The 22,988-nt window shown below is 55.9% G+C and overlaps 1 protein-coding gene across 3 annotated transcripts in view; it reads right to left on the bottom strand.

The window, feature by feature from the left end:
- Positions 1 to 22,592, bottom strand: part of NUP210 (nucleoporin 210) — an 87,536-nt gene extending 64,944 nt beyond the window's left edge. For all 3 annotated transcript variants that reach the window (XM_061128973.1, XM_061128975.1, XM_061128974.1), the window contains exons 1-4: positions 22,370 to 22,592; positions 8,692 to 8,828; positions 6,772 to 6,903; positions 2,420 to 2,516 (exon numbers count right to left, since the gene is read on the bottom strand). In XM_061128973.1, coding sequence (XP_060984956.1) covers positions 2,420 to 2,516; positions 6,772 to 6,903; positions 8,692 to 8,828; positions 22,370 to 22,542 — 539 coding nt within the window. In that variant the 5' untranslated portion in view covers positions 22,543 to 22,592. The remainder of the gene's footprint in view (positions 1 to 2,419; positions 2,517 to 6,771; positions 6,904 to 8,691; positions 8,829 to 22,369) is intronic.
- Between the last annotated feature and the right edge of the window lie 396 nt (positions 22,593 to 22,988).

Genomic DNA, 22,988 nt, shown 5'->3' with positions numbered 1-22,988 from the left:
TTGTAAATAATCTCATGCTGAGTTGAATAAAAGTCCAGGACACTCCGGCTCCAACACTCTCAGCACTCTTGGGTCAGCACTCGGCTCACGTCCAGTGCTTGGAAGCTCGGGGCCGCTGTCAGGGCAGGAAGCAGGGCTGGTGGATGGGGGCAGGCAGCCAGAATTCCTGAACACCTAGTGTGTGCCGGGCCTGGAGACGGGCTCTCATCCCGTCAACGTGCTCCCCACCCGGCACCCCTGGAGGTGGGCACGGTGACACGTCCATCTGCTGGAGGACACTGGTGCTCAGGGGGTCACAGTCCTTGACGACGGCCGCAAGCAGGACACGACAAGGCCAGGACTGGGCGCCAGGTCTCTCTGACCCACAGCCCGCACTCTGGGCTTACAAGACAGCGGGAGCTCCAGAGCTCATTCAGGAGATGGAGGCTGACGGCCCAGCCCCCAAAGAGCTCTGAGCCAGGAGGGCAACTGGCTTACACGGGTGTCAGGGTATGAGGGTGCCTGCTGTGGAAATGGCCGTGAGCTGAGCCCCAGTGCTTCCTGGAGCCCTGAGCTAGACTTTTGAAAGTATAAATAAGAGGTCAGACTCATAACTCCCCATTAAAAATGTTATTAATTGCAGGGGGGTAGAAAGCAACTTCAGAGTGGGGCACCTGGCAGATACCACCCTCCCTGAGGGATGACAGAGAACAAAGTCAGTGCAGCTTTATGATAAGATGCAGTGAGAATGCGGAATCTCGCCTCTGGTGATGTTCCTGCAGAGCTCTGGGTCTGATCAGAAGGAACGTCAGATAAAACCTGGACTGGGGGAGTGAGTGAGTGAGTGAAGTCGCTCAGTCGTGTCCAACTCTTTGCGATCCCGTGGACTGTAGCCTACCAGGCTCCTCCGTCCATGGGATTCTCCAGGCAAGAATACTGGAGTGGGTTACCATTTCCTTCTCCAGGAATGGGGAAAATTCTACAAAATATCTAGACTACAATCTTCATGAGTCCCACATCCCGGGAGTCAAAGAAGGACCAAGAGACTGGACCAAGTCTCCAGGTTGACGGAGACAAGGAGAGACAGGACAACTTGAGGCAGGGAGCCCTGAGCTGCGTGTTTTGCTACAAATGGGATAAATCGGCAAAACTTAAATGAGGTCTGGTGATTGCAGGCATCAGTGTTAATTCCCTAACTGTGATGACTGTCTCATCGATACGCAGGAAAATGTCCTAAGAGGTGGTAAATGCACGCTAAAATAATCGGGGGTCACAGCCACCAGGCTGGCTGCTTGCCCTCAAATGGTTTGGGGAATCCACTTCCTGTATTGTACTTGCAACTTTTCTTTAGGCTGAAAATTGGTGCAAATCTTTAAAAAGTAAGTCTTCCTCCCCCCCAAAATCGTATTTAATACAGCACAACATGCAATGCAGCCTTTTGTTGTTGTTGTTTTTTAGTCGCTCAGCCGTGTCCAACTCTTTGTGACCCCATGGACTGCAGCCCTCCAGGCTCCTCAGGCCATGGGATATCCGAGGCGAGACTAGTGGAGTGGGTTGCCATTTCCTCCTCCAGGGGAGCTTCCTGACCCAGGGATCGAACCCACATCTATGCGTCTCCTGCGTTGGCAGGCAGGTTCTTTACCACTGAGCCACCTCCTATCAGGGGATATCAGCCCGGACTCCGGAAGCGCACCACTGCCGGCCAGCAGAACCTTCTGCCGGTGGAAACGCTCTGTCCGCCCTGTCCAGTGTGGGTAACACCGGCCACACAGCTAACGAGCACCTGATGGGGTCAGTGCATCGGGGACCGGAACCCCCCATCTTCCCTGGTGTAAGTGTGAACGGCCAGGGTGGGGCCAGTGGCCGCCATGAGGCACGGTGAGGATTCACACAGACCAGAACAGTTCAAGTCCAGCTCCAGCCCTTACCAATCTGAGGCGAGCGGACAGGGGAACATAAGCCACACGCTGTCGGGAGGACTGGTCAAGTCAAGACGGGGAGCGAGTCCATCTCACAAGGCGTCTGTCCGTCTGCAGTACTGACCCCCCGCCTCCTGCCCCGCCCAGTGCTGGGACAGGCGGCCTCCCGTGCCTGGAGGCTGTCACTGCTGGAGGGACCTCCCAGCCGGAACCGTTACCCACTCACCCCACACAGGGGCCCTTCCCCATCCCTCCCTGGCGCCCCGTGACAGCTCCGGTTATCAGGATGAGCTTTCTCTGCCGCAGCTGGACAGCCCAGCGCCCTCGACAATGGCCCCCAGAACACAACCCGGGACAAGGCCCCTGCATGGCTGTGCAAGCTGAACACGTTGACCAGCCCCGGGGCAGCCTGGGGACCGTCCTGGGCGCCTCACTGACGGGGGTGCTAACAGTGACGATGAGGGTGAAAGCCCCCGACCCACCCTCCCTCCCGCCTCCCTTCAAAGGCAGGAGCCTCTTACCGGAGCGCGTTGTGGGTGTCTGAGTAGCCGTCCGCCTCCGTGTCCTTCACGATCGTCCAGTCAAAGACCAGCCCGGCCAGCGTGCTGAACGTGTTTCCTGCAGGAACGGAGGGGGGTGGGGGGGTGCACACGAATTAACCCCCCCGGGGCCAAGGGGAGGGGCGGTGGACTCGGCACCACCCCCTCATGAGGGAGGGGGCACCATCTGCAGCCTCCCTTCTGGAGGGGAAACCGAGGCGTAAGGGATCGGGGTCACGTGACTGAGTGGGGCTACGCCCCCTGAGCCCAGGTCTCCCAGGGACACACTCTGTCCTTCCTGCTGCCTGTCCCACCTGTGCACCCATCACCCCTCGAGTGGGTAAGCGCTTTACAGTCTAGACAGCAGCTCCTGAGACTGTGAGTCCAGCCCCCCATCCCCTCCCCGTGCTGGGAGAGGAACCCCGGCCATCTGGCTTCACCTGCCCATCCTTTCTCCTCCCTGAGATGCCGAGACCCCAGGTCCCGGGTGGAGGACATGGGCCTCGCACAGCTGGCCTCTCTGAAGTCCTGACTGCCGTCGGCACGCCTTGGACCAGACGTGAGAACAGGCGGAGCCCAGCACGTGACTAGGTGATGCTTTCTGGAGGAGCAGGACCCAGGCAGGGTCTGATACCCTCGGCAAACACCTTCTCAGGGTAAGGGCAGTGCTCAGAAACAGGGAGGGAGATGAAAACGGGGGCTCAGAGGCCTGACCTGCCCGGAGCTATGGTTGCCTTTTCCCCAGGTGATTTTGATCTTGCCCCTTTCCACCGGTCCCCATCATTTCAAATAAAGAAATGCAATGTATGTATCCAACTTCCAAGTTCACAGGTCCGAAGATCCAGTGGTCTGGGCCCTTCTTCCTGTAGTGACCCGCGGCTGCCCAGCCTCTCCGGCCAGCTTGCCACACTCCCCACCACACCCTACTGCCTCTCCCGCTCCACCTCAATCATCTGTGAATATTCCCCACCGAGCCAGTCCCCAAAACAGAGCCTCTGGGGCCTCGAAAACCTCTTTCTACGGTGTGAAGACCAAGGCTATTAGAGTCAGACAGGTCTGAGAATCTGCCCCAGCCCACCTCTGAGGTCTAGGGCTGTTGAGGAGACAGTGCTCCCAGCGAGGGGCCTGAAGGGTGTCAGCCAGTTCACCAGAGCCGTCTGAGGACAAGGAGACGGAGGCTGGGGGAGGTTCCTAGGGTCTCTTAACCTGGAATTTGGCAACAAGAAGTCCCCGTCTTCATCCATTTCAGTGGCTACACTTGGAGCTCTGTTATTCAGCGTCAAAGTCCCTGCCCGCCTGCATGTTCAGATGTAAGGGAGGGATGACTATGGGACCATTCCTAGAGCAGAAAGCATCCGTGGGCTTCCAGAAGCTTCACCCACGTGGGGGCGGTGCACACGCAGGGTCAGCACCTGGTTTGCAGGCCCTGGTCCGCTTGGGGCCCTCATCCCAAAGGGAAGGCACCAGGAGGCAAGTCAGGCTTGGGGAGGTTGGAAGGAGGCAGAGACAGCCCCAGACACAGGGCCAGATGAGGGGGCGCTCCCCTGAATGGCATAGATACCCCAACATGAGTGCAGACTCTCAGAGGCACCCAGAGTCCCTGCCCTGCAACTCAGGTTACACACAGACATGCCAGCTACCGGGGTCTGCCCCTGCCAGCTGCTGAACCAACACGCTGCGTCCCGGCTGAGCAGGCCCCAGGGAAATGGGGTCAGCGTCTCTCCTTCCCGGCCCCCCAACCCCCAGGCTAAACCTCTGAAGCCTGTGCCCAGATGTGTTCGGAAGCCGGGTGAGGCCCGCAGAGAGGCTCACTCTAGCCAAAACGCAGCCGCTGGACCGGGCGGTCCTGGGACAGGAAAGGCCTTGGCTGTGTTCCACCCGACACGCCGCGGTGTGCACGCACCCAGCCCAGGGGGATGGAAGGCGGCCGTCATCACGGGGCAAGGGCCACGAGGGAGAGGCCCGGCAGGACCCACGACACCAGGGGACGGGGCGCAGGTGGCAGAGAACCCCGGGGGCAGGGAGGGGGCAGGGAAGCAGGATCACAAGTCCCCGAGACTCCACGTCCCAGCGGACCCCTCTCACCACACACAAGCGCGAAAAGAAACGCGTTAAAATCTCAAGACAGCAGCAGTGAGGCGTTAAATCAGGCCCAGGGCCCTGTGGCGCACACGGTCCTACGTGAAGCTGGCCTTGATGTCTGGGAGACGGGATGAAGCCACAGGAGACAGCAACTTCTCAGAGGGGACAGTGAGCAAGGGTGCCTCCCAGCAACAGAGGCTGCAGGACCCCACGGTCAGCAGGAGCTTGCAGGCTTGGGGGCTTGTCTGTTTCAAAAGTATCTATTAGCCCTACTGTGTGCCAAGTGCTCACAGTAACGAAGAAATGCCAGGACCCGGTCTCTGGAGCTGGCACCTCCCCCCTCAGCCCCTGGCCCTGGTCCCAGGAAGCAGCTGGAAAACAGTAAGCAAACACTAACAAACATTTGCTGGACCAAAGTCCAACGTCAAACAGGGAATGGAGTGATCCCAACCCTGCCCAGAGGCAGAGTGAAAGTGCCTGCACCCCAAGGCCAGGCCGGGAAGCGCTGGGGGGGTTTCACAGGGAAGGGACTCACCCCACCCCGGGAGCCCCCGAGGACAGGATATCACAGGGAGGCAGGGGTGCAGGCTGTGACCAGAGGGGCTGGGACTCTGAGCAGAGATCCAGAAGGGGATGGGAGGTGCTCTGAGCAGAACCTGGGTGTCAGGATGGGAGTGGGGGCATCTGGGGGAACAGAGCTGCCCAGCGCTGCCCGGGCACCAGGTACATGCAGGCTGGGAAAGATCAGAAAATCATGAACCCAAACAGGCACCCTGCAGACGGCCTCAGGCCAAAAAAACAGACCCCAGACCCTGGCGCAGAACCCAGAGCCCAGAAAAAACTCAGCAGCAGGAGACGGCAGTGTGTCCTCTCCAATTTCAGTCTCAAGGATGAAACAGGATCCCTGCCTGGCAGACCCTTCACCTCTCAAGGCTCAAGCATCACAGCTTCTAAGAAACTGTCCTGACCTGTGTGATCTCCACGCCCCGCCTCTGAGCCTGCTGGGGTTGCTCCCCCATCCTGTCCCGTCACACTTCACCCCCCGTGTGATTACAGACAGCGTGTGCTGGGGTGCACATGGGGCCTGACCTACATGTGAACCCCCAGCCTGAGATGCTCCCCAGCCCGGCTACACCCCAGTATCTGGCGGAACTCCAGAGGCTGAGCCCACTCCACTGATGCCTAGCGGACTGAGCGCCCACCACAGGCCAGGCGGGGTGGGACCCTTCACGTCCGCTCACCAGGTCCGTCCTCACAATGAGCTGAGCATCCCTATGTCAGTCTCGCCGATCAGAGGGCAGTTCAGAGAAGCTGGGCAGCTCACCAGATGAATGATGCAGAGAGGAAAGATAGCTGGGAGACACTCCAAAACAGGACTCTGACCCCCAAGGACATTTGGCGATGGCTGGGAGAGAGTTTTGGTTGTCACAGCTCGGGGGGTGCCCCTGGCATCCAGGACAGAGACCAGGGACATTGCTGACCAGCCTGCCGTGTGTGTCCTGGGCAGCCCCCACCGCAAAGGCCTATCTGCCCCAAATGTCAACCCCACGAGCCCGAGAAACCCCAATCTGGAAAAGTGTTTCTAAAAGCAGGGGCTAGAGCGATCAGGGGAGATTTCAAAGACAAGGTGAGACTTGACTTAGACTGCAAGTTTTAGAAGCTCCTTTGTTGAAAAGATGTCTTTGAGCCTGACCTACTTTCTTCAACAAAACCTCTACCTACAAATACTCCCTTTGTTCCCTGACGAAGAGGTCGGCTACAGCCCGGGCAGCCTGCCACCCAGCAAAACAGACGACGTGAGAAGAATCCCAGCCCAAACAAGTCAACGCTCTATTACAAACGGAAAGACGGTGCATGGGACTGCCAGCATAGACGCACCAGCCACAACACACACACACACACACACATGTGCACACACACACGTACTCAGTCTGCACTCCGGACCAGAAAGCCAAGCCCAGCCCTCAAGGCCTCTGCTGGTCACGGCACTGACCCTGCGAGCCGCTCTCAGCTCCCACCGCTGCCCAGACAATGCTGTCAGCTTCCCAAAGACAGGCTGTACCCCTGGGGTCCCTCCAGGCACAGGGCCAGGCCCTGTGGAGCCATGGCCGTGGACTTGCTGTCCGCAGGATCCCAGTGTCCATTCAGAGGTGGTCCCAACCTGCAGTGCGTCACCCTTCTGGCCAGAGCAGCCCCCTCAGGGGGGGAGCGGGTGGCGGGCAAGCGGAGGGCGGACAGCCTGGGGGCCTCACCTTCCGAGTCCAGGGCCTGGATCTTCAGCTCCAGCGGGGCGTCCTCCAGGTAGAGCTCGCGGGTAGTAGAGACAATCTGAATGCCATGGATGAGGTCCACGATGGCGTCGCAACGCAGGACCTGGCCGGTGGCTGCAGGGAGGAAGGCACGGTCAGCCAGTGGGGGACCCACACCCCCTCCAGCGCCTCGCAGGGTGGGCGGTCTCAGGCTTTGACAAAGACTGGGGGTGACCAACGGCCCCCAAAAAACAGGGCTGGAAGAACCAAGTCACCCTTTGGAGCCTCACTGGGCCTGAGAGTCAGCCCAGACATCCAGGAAGTAAGGGCTCTGCGGGCACGTTGGTTGTCTGTCTTGTACTTTTCCACCCTGGACACCAGCATTTAAAGCTGTGGCAAGGGGCTTCCCCGGCAGCTCAGTGGTCAAGAATCCGCCTGCCAATGCAGGAGACACAAGTCGATCCCTGGTCCGGGAAGATCCCAGGAGCCACAGGTGCTGAGCGCATGCCCTGCTCCACCGTGGAGAAGCCACTGCACTGAGACGCTGGGAGCAGAGCACTGGAGAAAAGGCCCGCGCCGTCACCAAGGCCCAGCACAGCCCAGAATAAACGAGCAGTTCCTAGACCTCCTGGTTTTGGTCAGGCTGTGACCACTGAGCTCCCCACAAGGCTCGGGTATGACGAGTTGGCACCCTGACGCCTGTCCCTGCCCTGAGACCAGGAACTACGCCCAGAGCTTGTGCATTGCGTGTGTTTACACTGCTTCTGCGTAACACTATCACCTACGTGCTAAGGCGCTCAGTCGTGTCCGACTCTTTGTGACCCCATGGATTGTAGCCCACCAGGCTCCTCTGTCCATGGGATTCTCCAGGCAAGAACGTTGGCGTGGGTTCACCATGCCCTTCTCACTCTAGTATAAAAGAGTGTGTGCACATCCACACAGATTTTTTTACTTGCTCCATCAATAAGATACATAAATGGCATTACCTGGAGAATCCTCTAGGGTAAAAAAATAACAGCTTGTGATAAAAAATCATTCTGACTGTTCTCCAGGCATCATATAAAACTACTTGTACACGCTTAAATTTCTGAGAAACTAATTCAGCCTCATTATCAAAAGTCTTAAAAATATTTACATAGGCTGTGACCCAGTAAAGCTGAGACTCCATCCTTGGCGGGAAATAACCTGAAAGAACCCAAAATTGTTCTCTTGTGTAACATGATTTTCTTATATAACACTGAAACAGACATTGGAAAACAATCTGAACATCCAGTATGTGGAATGCTAGCTACTCAGCCATTAAAAATAATCCTACAATAAAATGGGAAATTTTTCATGCCATCTTAGGTGGGGGGGAAGCACAATGGAAAATTCGTTGTTTTCTGAGCACTCTGTGTGACCCCATGGACTCCAGCCTGCCAGGCTCCTCTGTCCATGGGATTCTCCAGGCAAGAATCCTGGAGTGGGTTGCCATTTCCTTCTCCAGGGGACCTTCCCCACCCAGGGATTGAACTCTTAACGTCTCCTGCAGTGGAGGGCAGGTTCTTTACCACTAGTGACACCTGGAAAGCCCCTTATGACCATAATATGGTAAATTAAACATGGGGAAGTGAACGTTGCACAAATCTCTTCATTTTGAATCAACGTCCATTAAGGGTTATTTTAGTAAGAAATAACAACTTAGAAATGGAAGCCCCCCTCCATGGGAGGGAAAGTGGAACACGGCGCTGGCGGGAGGAACCGGGCTGGGTGCTGCTTGCTTGGTGACCCTCCCACCCACTCTGCAGGCGTCCTGTGACCCAACAAGAGAAGAGAAAGTGTGCCGGACCACGGGCTCCGCAGCCCCAGTGGCCCGAGGTCTCAGTAGGATGTCCCCGCCTCCCCCATCCCCGCCAGGGCCACACGGGGCCCAGAAGCCCTTACTGATGTCCTCTGCGAAGATGATGCTGGTCAGGCGGGCGGGCTGGGACAGGCGGGCCTGCACCACCGCCCTCCGGGAGCACTGCTGCTCGTCCAGGCCCAGCGGCTCGATACTGGCCACCTCCGGCCGGGTCGACGACCTGCAGCAGAAAGATGAGAGCGCGCTCCCTGGAGCCGCTGGAGAGGCAGGGCTGCGACCCGAAGCTGCCCCAGACTCACAGCTCCGCCAGCTTCAGCCAGCTTCAGACTCGGGGTGAGCTGGGCAGCCGAGCCCCTCTGCTGGGAACAGGCTCCGCCCACCCTGAGGTCATCCCACAGGAGCCGGGACACTTGGAAACACCCCTACGTTCAGCAGTCCTGACAGGATAATGCCCTGGAACTGGAAATAACTATCAGTGGAGAAAGTGCCTACAAGCCCCAGGGAGGGGAACAGGCCAGGTACCCGCTGATCTCTAGGCTGGGCCGGGCTCACGGCAGCTTCCCAGATGGTCACCTCCGTCCCCAACAAGCTCTGCAGACCCAGAGCCCGCCAACGGGAACCATGAGACCAGGCACAACAGCCCAGCACACTCAGGGCCAAGGTTAAGTGAAGGCGGGCAGAAGGGCAGGGAAACATTCAAACGGACGGATCTGCAGAATCCGTGACTTCCCACGGAGACTTGGGCCTTGGAGTAACCGGCCGAAGGGACAGCATGACGAGCAGGCACCCGGGGTTAGCATGAGGTTTCTCATCTGAGACCTGGGGTAACAGCAGTTTCCAGGGGAGTGAGATGTGGAGAGTGGGAAGGAGCAGAGTGGACACTGCAGTGCCGGGTGAGCACGGGCCACTCGCAACGTCGAGGAGATCGATGCTGAGGTCAAGGTGCTGAGGTGAGGAAGATGGGGGGTGCTGAGGTCGAGGAGATGGGGTGCTGAGGTCAGGGACACGGGGTGCAGAAGGCAAGCAGGCATTGGAGGCCACAGGAAGGAGCTAAGATTTATTCTGAGGATGATGACCAGCCCCTGGGCCATCCTGAGCAGGTGAACATTCTAATCTGATTCCCACTTTTCAGAGCAGTCAGGGCTGCCCTCGGAGTGCTCCAGGCGGGGAGGCCCCAGGGAAGGGCACCCGTGGTCCCCAGGGCTGCGTGCAGCGTGGTGCCCAGCAGGGAGTGGGCACTCCCGAGTCAAGGCTGCCGTCCCTGCCCTGGGCTTTCACTGCCTGGAGCCTCAGTGTCCTGGGTTACTCAGAAGGAAACTTGTACAGTCTGCTGTGAAAAGGCAATGGTGTGAAATACACCCAACAGACGTCTCCAAGTTGATGCAAGCCTCTCCAAGCTCAGCTCGGATGCTCAGACACTGTGAACACCCAGCACACAGCAGGACGCAGCAACACCCCTACTCTGAGAATGAACCGCAGTGGGGCTGAGGGAAACGAACGTCTCAGTCCCCAGGGAAATGCATCTGTGGTCCCCGCACTGAGAGACGTCCCCTGAGAAGAGTGCATTTCAGAGACCAACGGAGACAGCACAGATCGAGCCAGACAGGGAGGAGTGAGCAGGCCTTGGGCGCAGCCTCGCCCCACACCAGAGAATGCAGAGGCTTTCCTGTTCCAAGATGATTTCCAAGGGCATCAGACCTCCCCACACGTACACATAGACACACAAAACTGATGTGGAAATTAACACAACATTGTACATCAACTATACTTCACTTTGGAAAAAAAAAACCTGACGTGGAAACAAGAACAGAAAACACACATAGATCAGATCTGAGAGACCAAGGAGACAAATGTGACGGAGGGCTCAGGCTTGGATCGGGGGGCAAAGAAGGAAGCTCAGTGGGTACCCTGACGCAACCCAAGCCACCTAGAGTTTAGTTAACTCAAGTACCAGTGCTACTGTTTCCCTTTTCTCAACATTCCTGGTCTTGAAGGATGGTAACTGTCGGGGAAGCTGGGTGAAGGTACAGAGGAACTCTCTGTATTATCTTTGCAACTGTCCTGTAAATCTAAAATTGTTTCAAATTTCTAAAAAAATTTCAATGACAAGGGGAGTGCGGGATGAATAGGCTGAGCACAGAGAATTTTTAGGACAGTAAAACTATTCTGTATGACACTCTAATGATACAAGTCACGACACATTTGGCTGGCTACAATGAATCAATGCCAACTGTGAACAGTAACATACCACACAGACTTTTATTATAATAAGGTGTCCATGTAGGTACAGCTTCCCAAGTGGTGCTAGTGGTAAAGAATCTGCCTGCAATGCAAGAGACCTGGGTTTGATCCCTGAGTAGGGAAGATCCCCTGGAGGAGGGCATGGATACCCACTCCAGTATCTTGCTTGGGAAATTCCATGGGCAGTGGAACCTGGTGGGCTGCAGTTCATGGGGTCGCAAAGAGTCAGTCAGGAGTGAGCGCGTGTGCACACACACACACACACACACACACACACATATGTGCAGGTTCATCAATCGAAATAAATGCACCATCTGGTGGGGAATATTGATGGTGGCAGATGCTGTGGGGGGAGGGATATATACAGGAAATTGCTGTAATTTGGGCTCAAATTTTTTAATAAACCTAAAACTGCTCTTTTTAAGAGTCTTTAAAAAAAAAATAAGACAGTTCATCGTTTTCTGCTTCTAACTTTGAGAAACAATGTGGTGTACCCTGTTCAATGGCCCCTGGGAGCCAGGAATCTAGGCTATAAATCCCTCCCCAACCCCGAATCTTAGGCGCCTCAAGAACAGGGATGACAAGCTCTTTTCTCACTCCCTCAGGGCAGTGAATTAATCTCACTCTCCCAGGAAAAAAATCAATGCAGATAAGAGGAGACTGCCCTCATTTAAGTCCGAGAAGCCTGAAGTCCTCCTCACACGCCCAGGCCCTCCATGGGTGGCCCCTGAGATGCCTGCAGCCCCCAAGACTGACCGGGAGCACCCCACCCCTCATCCAGGGCCTCCAGGGCTGTGGGGCTCTGCTAGGTACATGGACAGCCCGAAGCTGCCCTGTCCAATAGAAATACACAGCTAATCACATTTACAATGTCTTTGTTGCCTTATTAAAAAGCAATAGGTAGGGACTTCCCTGGTGGCCCAGTGGTTAAGACTCTGCACTTCCACTGCGGGGGGGTGAGAATTTGATCACTGGTTGATCTTAATTTTAATGACACGTATTATTTCACCCCAAACATCCCAATCATCCTTATGACCCGGGGCCCCTGCATTCCGGACACAGTGAGTGGCCCCGGGGCAGGCCTTCAGGGGTTGGAGAGCCCTGAAGATGGCGTCCAATCCCAGCCTGGGCTGAGTGCTCCCAGCTCTTAAAGAAGCCCCTCCTCTTCACACTTAGGGTGGGTACAAGGGCAGTAAGTGCAGCCTTGAGATAACACAGGGCAGCCTGTGCAGCTGCCCCCCACTCCAGGACTATGGCAGGGTCCAGCCAGCAGAAGGCGGCTCCGCACAGGGGAGCTCAGGGCAAGGGAGCCACGGCCCACCCTCACAGGGAGCAGGGAGGCTGGAAGCGCACCCCACCCCCACCGCCCCCTCTCACCCTGCGCTAGGGCCCCACTTCTGAAGCTGGCGGGCTCTTCCCAACCACCTGGAGGGTTTAAGACGGGCTGGAGGGGTGTTTCTGTCCCCCGCAGAGGGCTATTCCCCGTTACCTTGGAGGGTGCTTGGAGGCCCCTGTGCTCCCGCTGTGCCTTTAAGAGCAGAGAGCCCAGCAGGGGCCTGGTGTCGGGTGTCCCTGTCCCCGTGTGAGTCAGTGGAAAAAGCACTTTGGAAGGTGCTCTCAGGGATTCGAAAGGGAAAGGGACCCCTGGAGCCCAAATTCGGAGTGAGGACTGTGTGGGGGTGAAAAGTAGGAGGGCAGCAAAGGGGGCTGCAGCTCTACCCATAACGTCTCCTTACCGGAAAAAAGCCAAACTGTAGACAAGCACACAAACTGTTAACAATGCCTAATTCTGACCCTAGGAATACGGTGTTCACTGTGTTATTCTCTGTTCTTTTCTGGATTATCCTAACTTCTAAATAATAGTATTTCCCCGGCAACGTTAGATGCAACTTAACGAGGTGCTGTGCCCTCATTTTACGGAGGAGTGAAGTGTTGAAGTGAAAGTGTTAATAGCTCAGTCGTGACCCTTTGTGACCCCATGGACTGTAGCGCGCCAGGCTCCTCTATCCATGGGATTCTCCAAGCAAGAATCCTCAAGTGGGTTGCCATTTCCTCCTCCAGGAGATCTTCCCCACCCGGGAGTCCAACCCAGGTGTCCCACATTGCAGGTGGATTCTTTACCATCTGAGCCTCCACAGCCCCCGGGGTGAACTGAGGCTTAAACGGAAGAGGGGCCGGTTTAGGGCCTCTTCGAGGGCCAGGGTCAGGACACAGGGGTCCAAGTCCAAACGTGGATGTTTCCTGCCGTTCGAATCATGTCTCAGTCCCTCAGAAGTGCTGTGTCTGCATCTCAGAGCTCTGGGTCAGCCCGAGAGCTGCCCACAGAGGAGGCTGCCTCCCTCCTGGGCTGGGAAGGGAAGAGCTGACCATGTGTGCACACTTCTGGAAAGCTTCTGCCTCCAGGACCTAGCAAGAGAAGAATCACCTCCTCCACGGAGGGAGGAAGGGTCATCCCTCACAGACATGACGGTTAATCGCCCTGCAGCCCAAGCCAGGCAGAGAGAGTGGAGATAAGAAGGGATGACAGGCAGGAGCTCTTTGCGTGCGGCAAATGCAGAGATATCCAGACACGGTTCTTTTAAAAAACAGAAGTGTGCTGGGGGCGTGCGGTGGCTCATTTTATGTGTCGGTCTGGCTGGGAAATGAGGTGCCCAGCTACTGGGTCAGAGATTATTCTGGGTGTGTCTGAGGGATGTGTTTGGGGATGAGATGAGCACTTAAACCAGTAGACCAGTAAAAGAAATTACCCTCCCCAGTATGGGTGGGCCTCAGACACTCAGTTGAGGCCTGACTAGAACAAAAAGCCCGCACTCGTCTATGCCAAGTCACTTCAGTCATGTCCAACTCTCTGTGACCCCGTGGACTGTAGCCCACCAGGCTCCTCCGTCACGAGATTCTCCAGGCAAGAATACTGGAGTGGGTTGTCGTGCCCTCCTCCAGAGGATGTTCCCAACCCAGTGATTGAACCCACGTCTCTACGTCTCCTGCTTTGGCAGGTGGAGTCTTTACCACTAGCGCCATCTGGGAAGCCACATATTTATCTCCTATTAATTTTGGGTCTCTGGAGAACCTGATCAATATAGGGAGGGCATAGAAGATAATGAAAGGAATTGTCTACCCTGTGTTAAGCCCAGAGCTAAATCCTTCGATCCATCAGATTACTTAACCCTCCAGCAGACATGTGTGGATAAAGCCAAACTGAGATTCAGAGAGGTTGAGTAATTTCCCCAAAGCCACACAGCCACGAGTGGCAGGGCCAGTGTTATAACTATGTATGTGTGACCCCAGATCAGACAGTCCTCACATTACCCGATGCTTTCCCCAGAAACACACAGCGCCATAGAGCAGTGAGGCACAGATGAACTGTTTTTAGATTGAGTCTTGATGTCTTTTAATTAGCACACATTCATCTTTACTGTTTCAGGAAAAACAAATGTAGCAAACATATGAGTTCCTAGATGTTAATACCGACAAGCATCTCCAATGTTCACAAAGGTAGTCATTTTGAAGGAAACAGTATGTTCTAGTACAGGCAGGATATTAAAGAGGCAACCTGCAACAGTGGCTGAGTGGCTGCAGTTTTGGGGAGGAAATACCAGCGTGCATTCCTGGGACAGCTGTGAGGGGCGGGGTCTGTCCATCGGCCTCCATCTCCAGGGTATCTAAGACAAGGACCGAGCGAGCGGCCTCCACAAGGCTGGCGGGAGCGCTAACAACCAGACTGTGCCCACGCGGCTTGGGGAGAACACAGGCGAGGAATGCAGGGAAAGAGGGAAAGACGGCAAGAGGGCCGCAACGGCTTCCCCGGCCTGACCCTTGCAGGCTCAGAGACGGCTGGGCACTCGACAGAGAAGACAGGGTCCGCGTGGGGCGGAAGGCTGAGATGCCCACGCGGGGACTGGCCCCAACAGCCAGGTCATTTGGATACAGCCTCGTGTTTGCCAAAGAAGCAGGTTCAGGCTCAATGGCTTTTCTGCACAAGAGCCTTCCTCTGCCCCCAGTTTTTCTGTTTGCTGTTTTAATTATTTTAAAGTTTCCGTTTATTTTATGCTGGCTGCGCTGGTCCTCTGTGGCAGGGTGCGGGCTTTTCTCCAGCTGCGGCCCACAGACTTGGTTGACCCGTGGTACGTAGCATCTTAGTTCTTGAACCAGGTAATCAAACCCACGCCCCCTGCATGGGAAGGCGGATTCTTAACCACTGGACCACCAGGGAAGGCCCTGCCCCCAGTTTAAATGAACTGATGCCACTGCTCAGAAAGGGTGAGAGCCGCTTCAGCCTGTCCACCTGTCGTTCCGCGCATCTCAGCTGGCGGTCGGCAGGCCTGCCCACCCTCCCTGCTCACCCACTCGCCCCAAGGCCCGCAGGAGGAGCTGGAAGGCCCTCCCCAGGCCCCTGGCACAGGCGGTGCTGGGGAGATGGCCCTGTTCTCTGTTGAGAAGGTGAAGGCCCAGGACAGCAGGGCGCTGACACACACCAGTTGTGTGACCTTGAACAAACAACTCAACCTCTCTGGGCCTCTGCATCGGTACAATGGGAAGAAAAATGATACCTGCTGCAAAGGGTTGGGGTGGATTAGATAGGATGACAGACATCTTATCCCAGGGCCTCGCACATAGAAAGCTCTCAAACTCAGGAACCAGGGGCAGGTGTCCAGATGAAGGGCTTGCGGCCCTGAGGCATTTGGTGAGATTCCAACCTCAAGAACTTTTGATTTTTAAGGGAAGGAAGAGAACAGGGGTCCTTCTAGATTATGATCACTGATGCCGGACCTGCCCATCGGCTTCCCAGAGTGAAGCCTGACCCTGAACCCGGCTGGCAGGGCCCTGCTCCCTGTCAGACTCCCTCGGAGACCGAGTATAAAGACAGAGTCCACGGCGTGCTCTTTTCTTGTCCCTGTTGCACGCAGGTAAGACCCTGGTGCCAGTTTTTGCAGATGCCCTTTAATGGGTCAACAGGCTTCCCTGGTGGCTCGGGTGGTAAAGAATCTGCCTGCACTGCAGGAGACCCGAGTTCAATCCCTAGGTCAGGAAGATCCCCTGGAGAGGGGAATGGCAACTCACTCCAGTATTCTTGCCTGGACAGTTCTAAGGAGAGAGGAGCCTGGTGGGCTACAGTCCACGGGGTCGCAAAGATCTGGACACAACTGAGAAACTAACACCTTCATTTCGTTTTGTCATGGATTCTCTTCTGCTCCAAATTTGCCGCACGTTCTATCATAAGTGACTCTTGAATGCTCTGCACATATTGAGACCGTTATATGACTTTTCTTCTTCATTTGGTTGATAGAAGAATTGTTTTCTGTTGGTCAAGCAATTCCACTGATTGGTTAGTATTAAACCAACCTTGCATTCCTGGGAACCGCCCCAGTTGGTCATAATACATTACTGTTTTTACATTTCTCTGGATTTGATTTGCTATTTTGTTAAGGAATCTTGAACTCTGGGTCTGTGAATTTCTTTTTCTTGTAATATTTGTGCCTGGTTTGCAATCAATGTAATGTTGGCCTCATAAAAATAAGCTAGGAAATGACTGTTCTCTCTCTTTCCTGAAGGAGCTTATAAAGGATTTGTACTATTTGCTCTTAAACGTTTCACAGAATTTACAAGTGAGGCAACACGGGCTTGCAGTTTTCTTTATGAGAAGATCTGTGACTAGAAACTTAATTTCACCAAGTGTCCTAAGTGGACTGGAAGGCAGCAAGGTGTTCTGAGAACCCTCCCCCACGTCCCGCACGGAAGGTGGGGTGGGGCACCCCACAGCAGGCGGAGCCTGGGATGCAGGGCTGGCCGCCTGTGGCAGTGTTGCTTCCTTTCCTCTAGAATATTCACCCACATTCCAGCAAGACAACCCCCTCCCCCCCGCCAGATCACAGCAGCTCCCGTCAAGGGCCCCAGCGGAGCAAACCCAGGGTGTACATACCGTCCCCGCCCCCGACAGAAACACACAGAGATGCGTAAATGTGCATGTGTGGGTGCCACTCCTGCAGGGGACCCGTGGTGGGTTTTGGCTGCCCAGTCTCCGCCCCCTCCTCAGTAACAGCACCCAGCTTTTCTGGGGGTGCCGCTCTTCTCCACCCTCAGACCATGAGCTCCTGGGACACTGGGAGGCCTGGTCAGTCAGCAGTGTGAACCCCGGGCTGGCGGGGTCCAGACCCAGGGTGTGCCCCGCCAGCCCTGATGGGGTTTGCAGGCCTGGAACTGCTGTCTAATTACCCTAGGGAGCCCCGGGCAGAGGTCCAGACCTAGGACCTGAGACCAGGCTCTGCTCACCTCACCGAGCCCTGCGTGCAGCCTGAAACAAACTCTGCCAAAACAGAGCTTATTTAAACTTTACACAACCTCAGTTTACTTAAACTTTATTTAAACTACTGTGGTTTGAGTTTCCTGTCACATGCAGGCAACTCAGGAGAGTCTAGCCAAGTGAAACCCCCTGATTGAATTATTCAAGACATGTCGTCTCATTTCATTCAAACTACTGGCACTATATTTAAAAAAAAAAAAAAATGTCATTTATTATGTGCTTATTATGTGTCAGGCACAGAACGAAACGCAGCACAAATATTTTATCTGCCCCCCAACAACCCTACTGAAACCCCCATATGACACCCACAGAAGCAACAGATGGATGGGAAGTAACTTGCTCAAGGGCACATTCCTAGATACCCCTCAGTGACGCTGGTCTCTAGACCCCTGGCCGGGACCCCACCCTCCCCTCTTGTGACAAATGCACCCAGATTGTGCAAAACAGAGCCAGCTGACCCCCTCTGCCTGCAGCCGCCCACAGGAGCGTCCAGGCCGACAGACCTCAGTGAAAAACGACTCCACGTCCTCAGTTGCCCCAACCCCGCTCACAGCCTTAATACTGCTTCTCAGCGTGCCGTCCACGTTCCGAAAACCCTACTGAAGGACCTGGGTAAGACAGCCATTGATGAGAAGGCCCGGCACATTTCCTGGGCATCCCAGGACTGAGGAGTCTGTGACTTGTCTTTTGTTTTTCTAAGGGGATCTTTTTTTTTTTTCCAGTTTGTATTGAATTTGTTACAACATTACTTCTGTTTTATGTTTTGGGGCTTTTCTGGCCACAAGGCATGTGGGATCCTAGCTCCCTGACAGGGATCAAACCCACACCCCCTGCATTGGAAAGCAAAGTCTTAACCACTGGACCTCCAGGGGAGTCCTGTGACCTGGCTTTGAACTTGGCTCTGCTAGGTTCCGTATTTGTGCAGTGGGTGGTCACTCTGGAGGTGTTTTGTTTTCAGGATTAAGTGGGGAGGAACACGCAAAATATGCAAAGGAATTAGCAGAAAAACTGGTTCTGCTCTTCGGCTGCCTCTGCCACCCCCACCTCCAGTATTCATGCCCCTGCCTTTGGACCTGGGTGTCTGGCCACCCACCCACCGCGGCGGCTCTGCCTGGACACTTTGGCTGCCTGGACACTTGCACCTTCCCCGGTTCCCAGCCCCTCTCTTTCTATATCCAGTTACATCCAAGTTACCCTTGCATCATTTTCCTACTTAAAAAAAAAATTTTTTTTTGATTCTTCTTTCTTGAAAAGGTACTTTAAAAAGTCTTAAAGTACCACGCCCTTTAGGCCACGCCCTGAGGCATGTGGGCTCTTGGTTCCCCAACCAGGGATCTAACTGTAGCCTACACTCCTGCAATGAAAGTGCAAGTCTTAACCACTGGACCACCAGGGAAGTCCAGAAAAATATTTAAAGAGGAAACTGTATATCACTAGCATAGAAAGCCCATATCATTTGCCATCCATCTGAAGTAACCATAAAAACAAACATGAGTCAGAACAATGTTGCTACTTCCAGGGATGGGGGTGAAGAAGGAAACAGGCTGCTATCACAGGGTGTTAAGGAGACTAGAATCTGGATGTTGGGGCTGGAGGTAGGGAGGAGGGTTAGCGGACGGGGACTGAGTCTCAGTTTGGGAAGATGAAAAAATTCTGGAGATGATGGCGGAGATGGCCCCACAACGTGAATGTACTTGATCTCACTGATCTGGACACGAAGATGGTCACTTTAATGATATGTGCATTTTACCAATTTTTTTTGTTTAAAAAGAAAAAATAGAAACAACATGTTGGCACCAGAAATGAAAGTTATCTTCAGGGTGTCTAACCGGACACGGGAACCCAAGGACGGGGAGGTCAGGGGTGGGAAAAGGAGAAGTGATGGTTGTGCAAAGAAGAGGTGGGTGGGGGCAGAGGAAGACACAGCCCCCCTCCACCCACCAGCTAACCATCCTCCCAACACACACACACACACACACACACACACACACGAGCCAGAGCCGACAGGGCGGAAGTCACCTCGGACGTCACCGCGAGAGCAGAGTGGGGTGAGGGTCAGGGACAGGCAAGGGAAGCAGGAAGGAAACCACCCGGGAAGCAGGTCCACTCGGTAAACACACTCGGTCACCTCCTTCTGTGGGTCTGCGAGGGGGGACCCGAGCACCCACGGGGGAACCAGGACCCGTGGGCCGGGTGGTGGGGGGCACAGCCAGGCCCTGGTCACCAGCCCAGCAACCCACTCCAGTACTCTTGCTTGGGAAATCCCATGGACAGAGGAGCCTGGTGGGCTACAGTCCATGGAGCCATAAACAGCTGGACACAACTCTCCGACTGAGCGTGCACCCAAGCAATAACATGAAATATCAAAAAAGAATCAGGAACTTGTCACAAAACCAGCAGTGCTGGTATGACGGGAGGGGTTCAGTCAGGTCTGGCCAACTAGTCAGAGGCTGCAAATCCCCAAAGAGGGTGGGTCAGAAGGCACCGTTCCCTGTCCCCCATCCCCCCTCTGCGGGCTCTCGCTCTACGGAGACCATCACTCAGTCCCCCAGAGCACCTCCCTCCTGAGGCTCGCACTGACATGCGAACAGTTTTGACTTGATGCTCTCTATAGTTCTCTTCACCTTAAAATTGCCTGAGTATTTGATACTATAAAATCAAGAAACAGGAAAAGTAAACTTGAAGCCCCTGGCTCAGGTAGGCAACGATCCAGTAAACCGGGAGCCGGGCCGAAAATCCAAAGATGAGCAAAAACTCCCCCAGGGTCCGGGGGGTTCACGTGCTCTGTTCGCCACCTCACAGACTTCACAGTGACCTCCGTGGGCGAAGAAGGAGGCAGATAGAAAGCTTGCCTGCACACCCACTCTTAAAGTTCCAGAAGAGACTCTTCAAAAACGAAAACAACACCTGACTGGACTAGGAAGAGCAGACTGAAAATAAACATTTCCAGAAGATTTTCCTGTGACGTTAAGGGAGAAGTCACAGCACCAAACACCTCCGAGACACTTAAGCAGTCACACATTTGCAATAAAAAACTATGGATCAGATTCAAAACAAGTTATAAGGTACTTAGCACTCCCTGATGCATCAGAGATTAGAATGGTTTTTTTTCCCCCTTCCTCCTAAGAAGCTAGATAAGTAAATTAAAATCCATTAGTTTTTCAAAGAAAAAAGCAGTTGGGGAAAAAAAAAAACAGTTGTTACTTCAAAAACAAAAAACACAGCTCTAGAATCTCAGGAAGTAGCACACAAGGACATCCAAGGGGATTCACTTGAAGCCAGCTGTTTGTAACAGTGGGCTTCCTTTTCCTTGGCCCCATATCAAGAGAAGAGACAACTTCAGCTAGAGAATGAGCACAGTCTCAGGAAAAGTCTGGACTGACAGCTGATCCCCCGACAGGGGGTCCTGGACAGGACGTAGAAAAGTTAGAGCGAAGATCAGCCTCTGATACCAAGCCAGAAATACAAACCACCAGGTGCAGGGGCACTAGCCCGAAAATGCATTTGGCTAACCTGGACTGTCATTTCAGGAGGGGACCTTCAGAAAACAATAGGTACTAGTAGCGCATGCACGGGGCTCAGTGGTAAAGAATCTGCCTGCAATGCAGGAGATGCAAGAGATGCTGGTTCAAGCCCCGGGTTGGGAAGATCCCCTGGAAGAGGGTTTGGCAACCCACTTGAGCATTGTTGCCTGGAGAATGCCATGGACAGAGGAGCCTGGTGCGCAACAGTCAGTCCATGGGGTTGCAAAGAGTCGGAGACGACTGAAGTGACTCAGGAGAAAGCAGTCAGAGGACCAGCACCACGGTCTCTGGATGTGCACGGACAACTGTCCGCACAGACTTAACACCTGCTGGACTCTGCAGTGCGATCACACCTGATACACTGTCTAGCCTGTAAACAAGCAACGAAGGAAGGAGCAAGGGTGTAGCATGTGGGCGGCACCCTCCCTTTCATCTCCGGCAAGGTGGCAGGGAGGTGTGGTAGGGCCTCGGCCACAGCCAGCACTCAGCACCCTGCTAGGAATGAACCTGCTGTGGGTGGAGGCCCCTTCAGGCCACCTTCTTCTCCTTCTTCTCCCTCGTTGAGGGATGCAGCGGCTGGACCGCATCACTCAGCGACGTTGGGGTGAGGCGTACCCCTAGTCTCATTAGCTCCTGGGGTTCCCAGATCACACTCCCCACAAGGTGCAGAATTCCTGAGCCCCCAGCAAGCTAGGAATCCAGGCCAACCCTGCTCTGCGGGCAACCTGGGGTAAATCACCAACCATTCTTTTGCATCTTTCATCTGTAACGTAGGTGTAAGTGTTGGTCGGTCAGTCCTGTCTGACTCTTTGTGACCCCATGGACTGTAGCCCACCAGGCTCCTCCATCCATGGCATTCTCCAGGCAAGAATACTGGACTGTGTTGCCATTTGTTTCTCCAATGTAGTTGTATCATGTGTTAAAAACCAAGGGTTTGTCCGAAAGATCTCTCATCAAAGGCTTACATTCCTTCCCAAGACGCTGCACTGCTGACTCAACTCCCACGCACACCTTCCCGGCTTCCCCACAAGCCAGGTTCCCACACCAGTCCGTCGCCAGGCAAGAATCACCAGACAAACTCCAGCAAGCTGCCTGCGTTCCTAACCCAGGGTTCTGCAGGGCGCCGACTACCCCTCCCGGAGCCTGAACGAGAAAGGAGTGCGACCACGTGGACGCGCATCCCGGGCCCAGCAGCTCTCCTGTGCGACCCTCTCCCCCAGCAGAGGGGCCCTACGGAAGCCCGGAACCGACAGGCCTTCGGAGGCCCTCAGCCGCACCCGCCAGACGCCCTCCGCGAGTCCAGCAGACCGCTGGGCTCCTGACCGCACCCCCGCGCCTTGGCAGGCCCCCTCCTGCCCGAGCGCGCCGAGGCCCGGGCGGCGCCATGCGCAGTGGCGGCGACCGGCGCGCACGCCGCCGGGTCACAAGCGGCCAGTAGCCCGGGCACTGGCCTATCGGCCGCCAACCCAGGGCCCGAGCGCGCGCCGGCGCACCTGCTGCGCGGGCCTGCGGGGGGCGCGCGGCTCCCCGCCTCCCGGCGCCGGCCCGGCCCGGAGGCCGCGCGCCGCAGGCCCCACTGGACCTGCCCGGGGCCGCGGCCATCTCCCCGCGCCCGCGCACCTGCAGCACGCCCGCTCGGCCGCCCGTGTGCAAGGCCCGCCTCCCGCCCCGGCCCGGCGCCGGGCCGCGCCTCACCAGCGGTAGCAGCCCTCCGAGGCCTCCAGCGTGAAGTTCACGCGCGTTGCCCGCGTGAAAGGCAGCAGCACCTTGGGGATGTTGAGCTTGGCCGCCCGCGCGCCGGGACCCAGCGCCAGCAGCCCCGAGAGCAGGAGCAGCAGCGGCCGCAGCTCCCGGCCCCCAGCCGCCATCCTTGCCGCGCTTCACCTCCCGCGACCCGGTGCCCGGCGGCCCGCGCGCTCCCCTCGCGCCCTCCGTCCCCGGTCGCGCGCGCCCGGCCGGCAGGTGATAAGCGCGGGAGGGAGTGGGGCGGGGCGAGGGCCGCGGCCCGGGGCCACTTCCTGGGCCCCGGCGCGACCTGAGCGCGGGAACTGAAGGGGCCGGGCTCCCATCCCCAGCCCCGGGCCCTGCGGGGCGGAGCGAGGGGCTGGGGCGCGCGCCCGGGGCCCCGCGGCGGGTGGGTGAGTGGGATGGGGAGTGCGCCCGAGTTACCGTGGACAGGGAGAAAAGATGCGGCGCCGGCCTGCAGGACACCCCTCGACCACGTGGGAAGCCCTATACGGTTTCCTGGCCTCCACGTTCGGACTCCTGGTTCAAACTCCTCTCTGCCACCCGCAGCCATTCACTGGGCCCCGTG

The sequence above is a fragment of the Dama dama genome, chromosome 24 (genome assembly GCF_033118175.1).
Source record: "Dama dama isolate Ldn47 chromosome 24, ASM3311817v1, whole genome shotgun sequence".
NCBI classification, from domain to species: Eukaryota; Metazoa; Chordata; class Mammalia; order Artiodactyla; family Cervidae; genus Dama; species Dama dama.
Note: the sequence above shows the minus strand (reverse complement) of the source record. Positions and strands in the feature narration are given on the sequence as shown.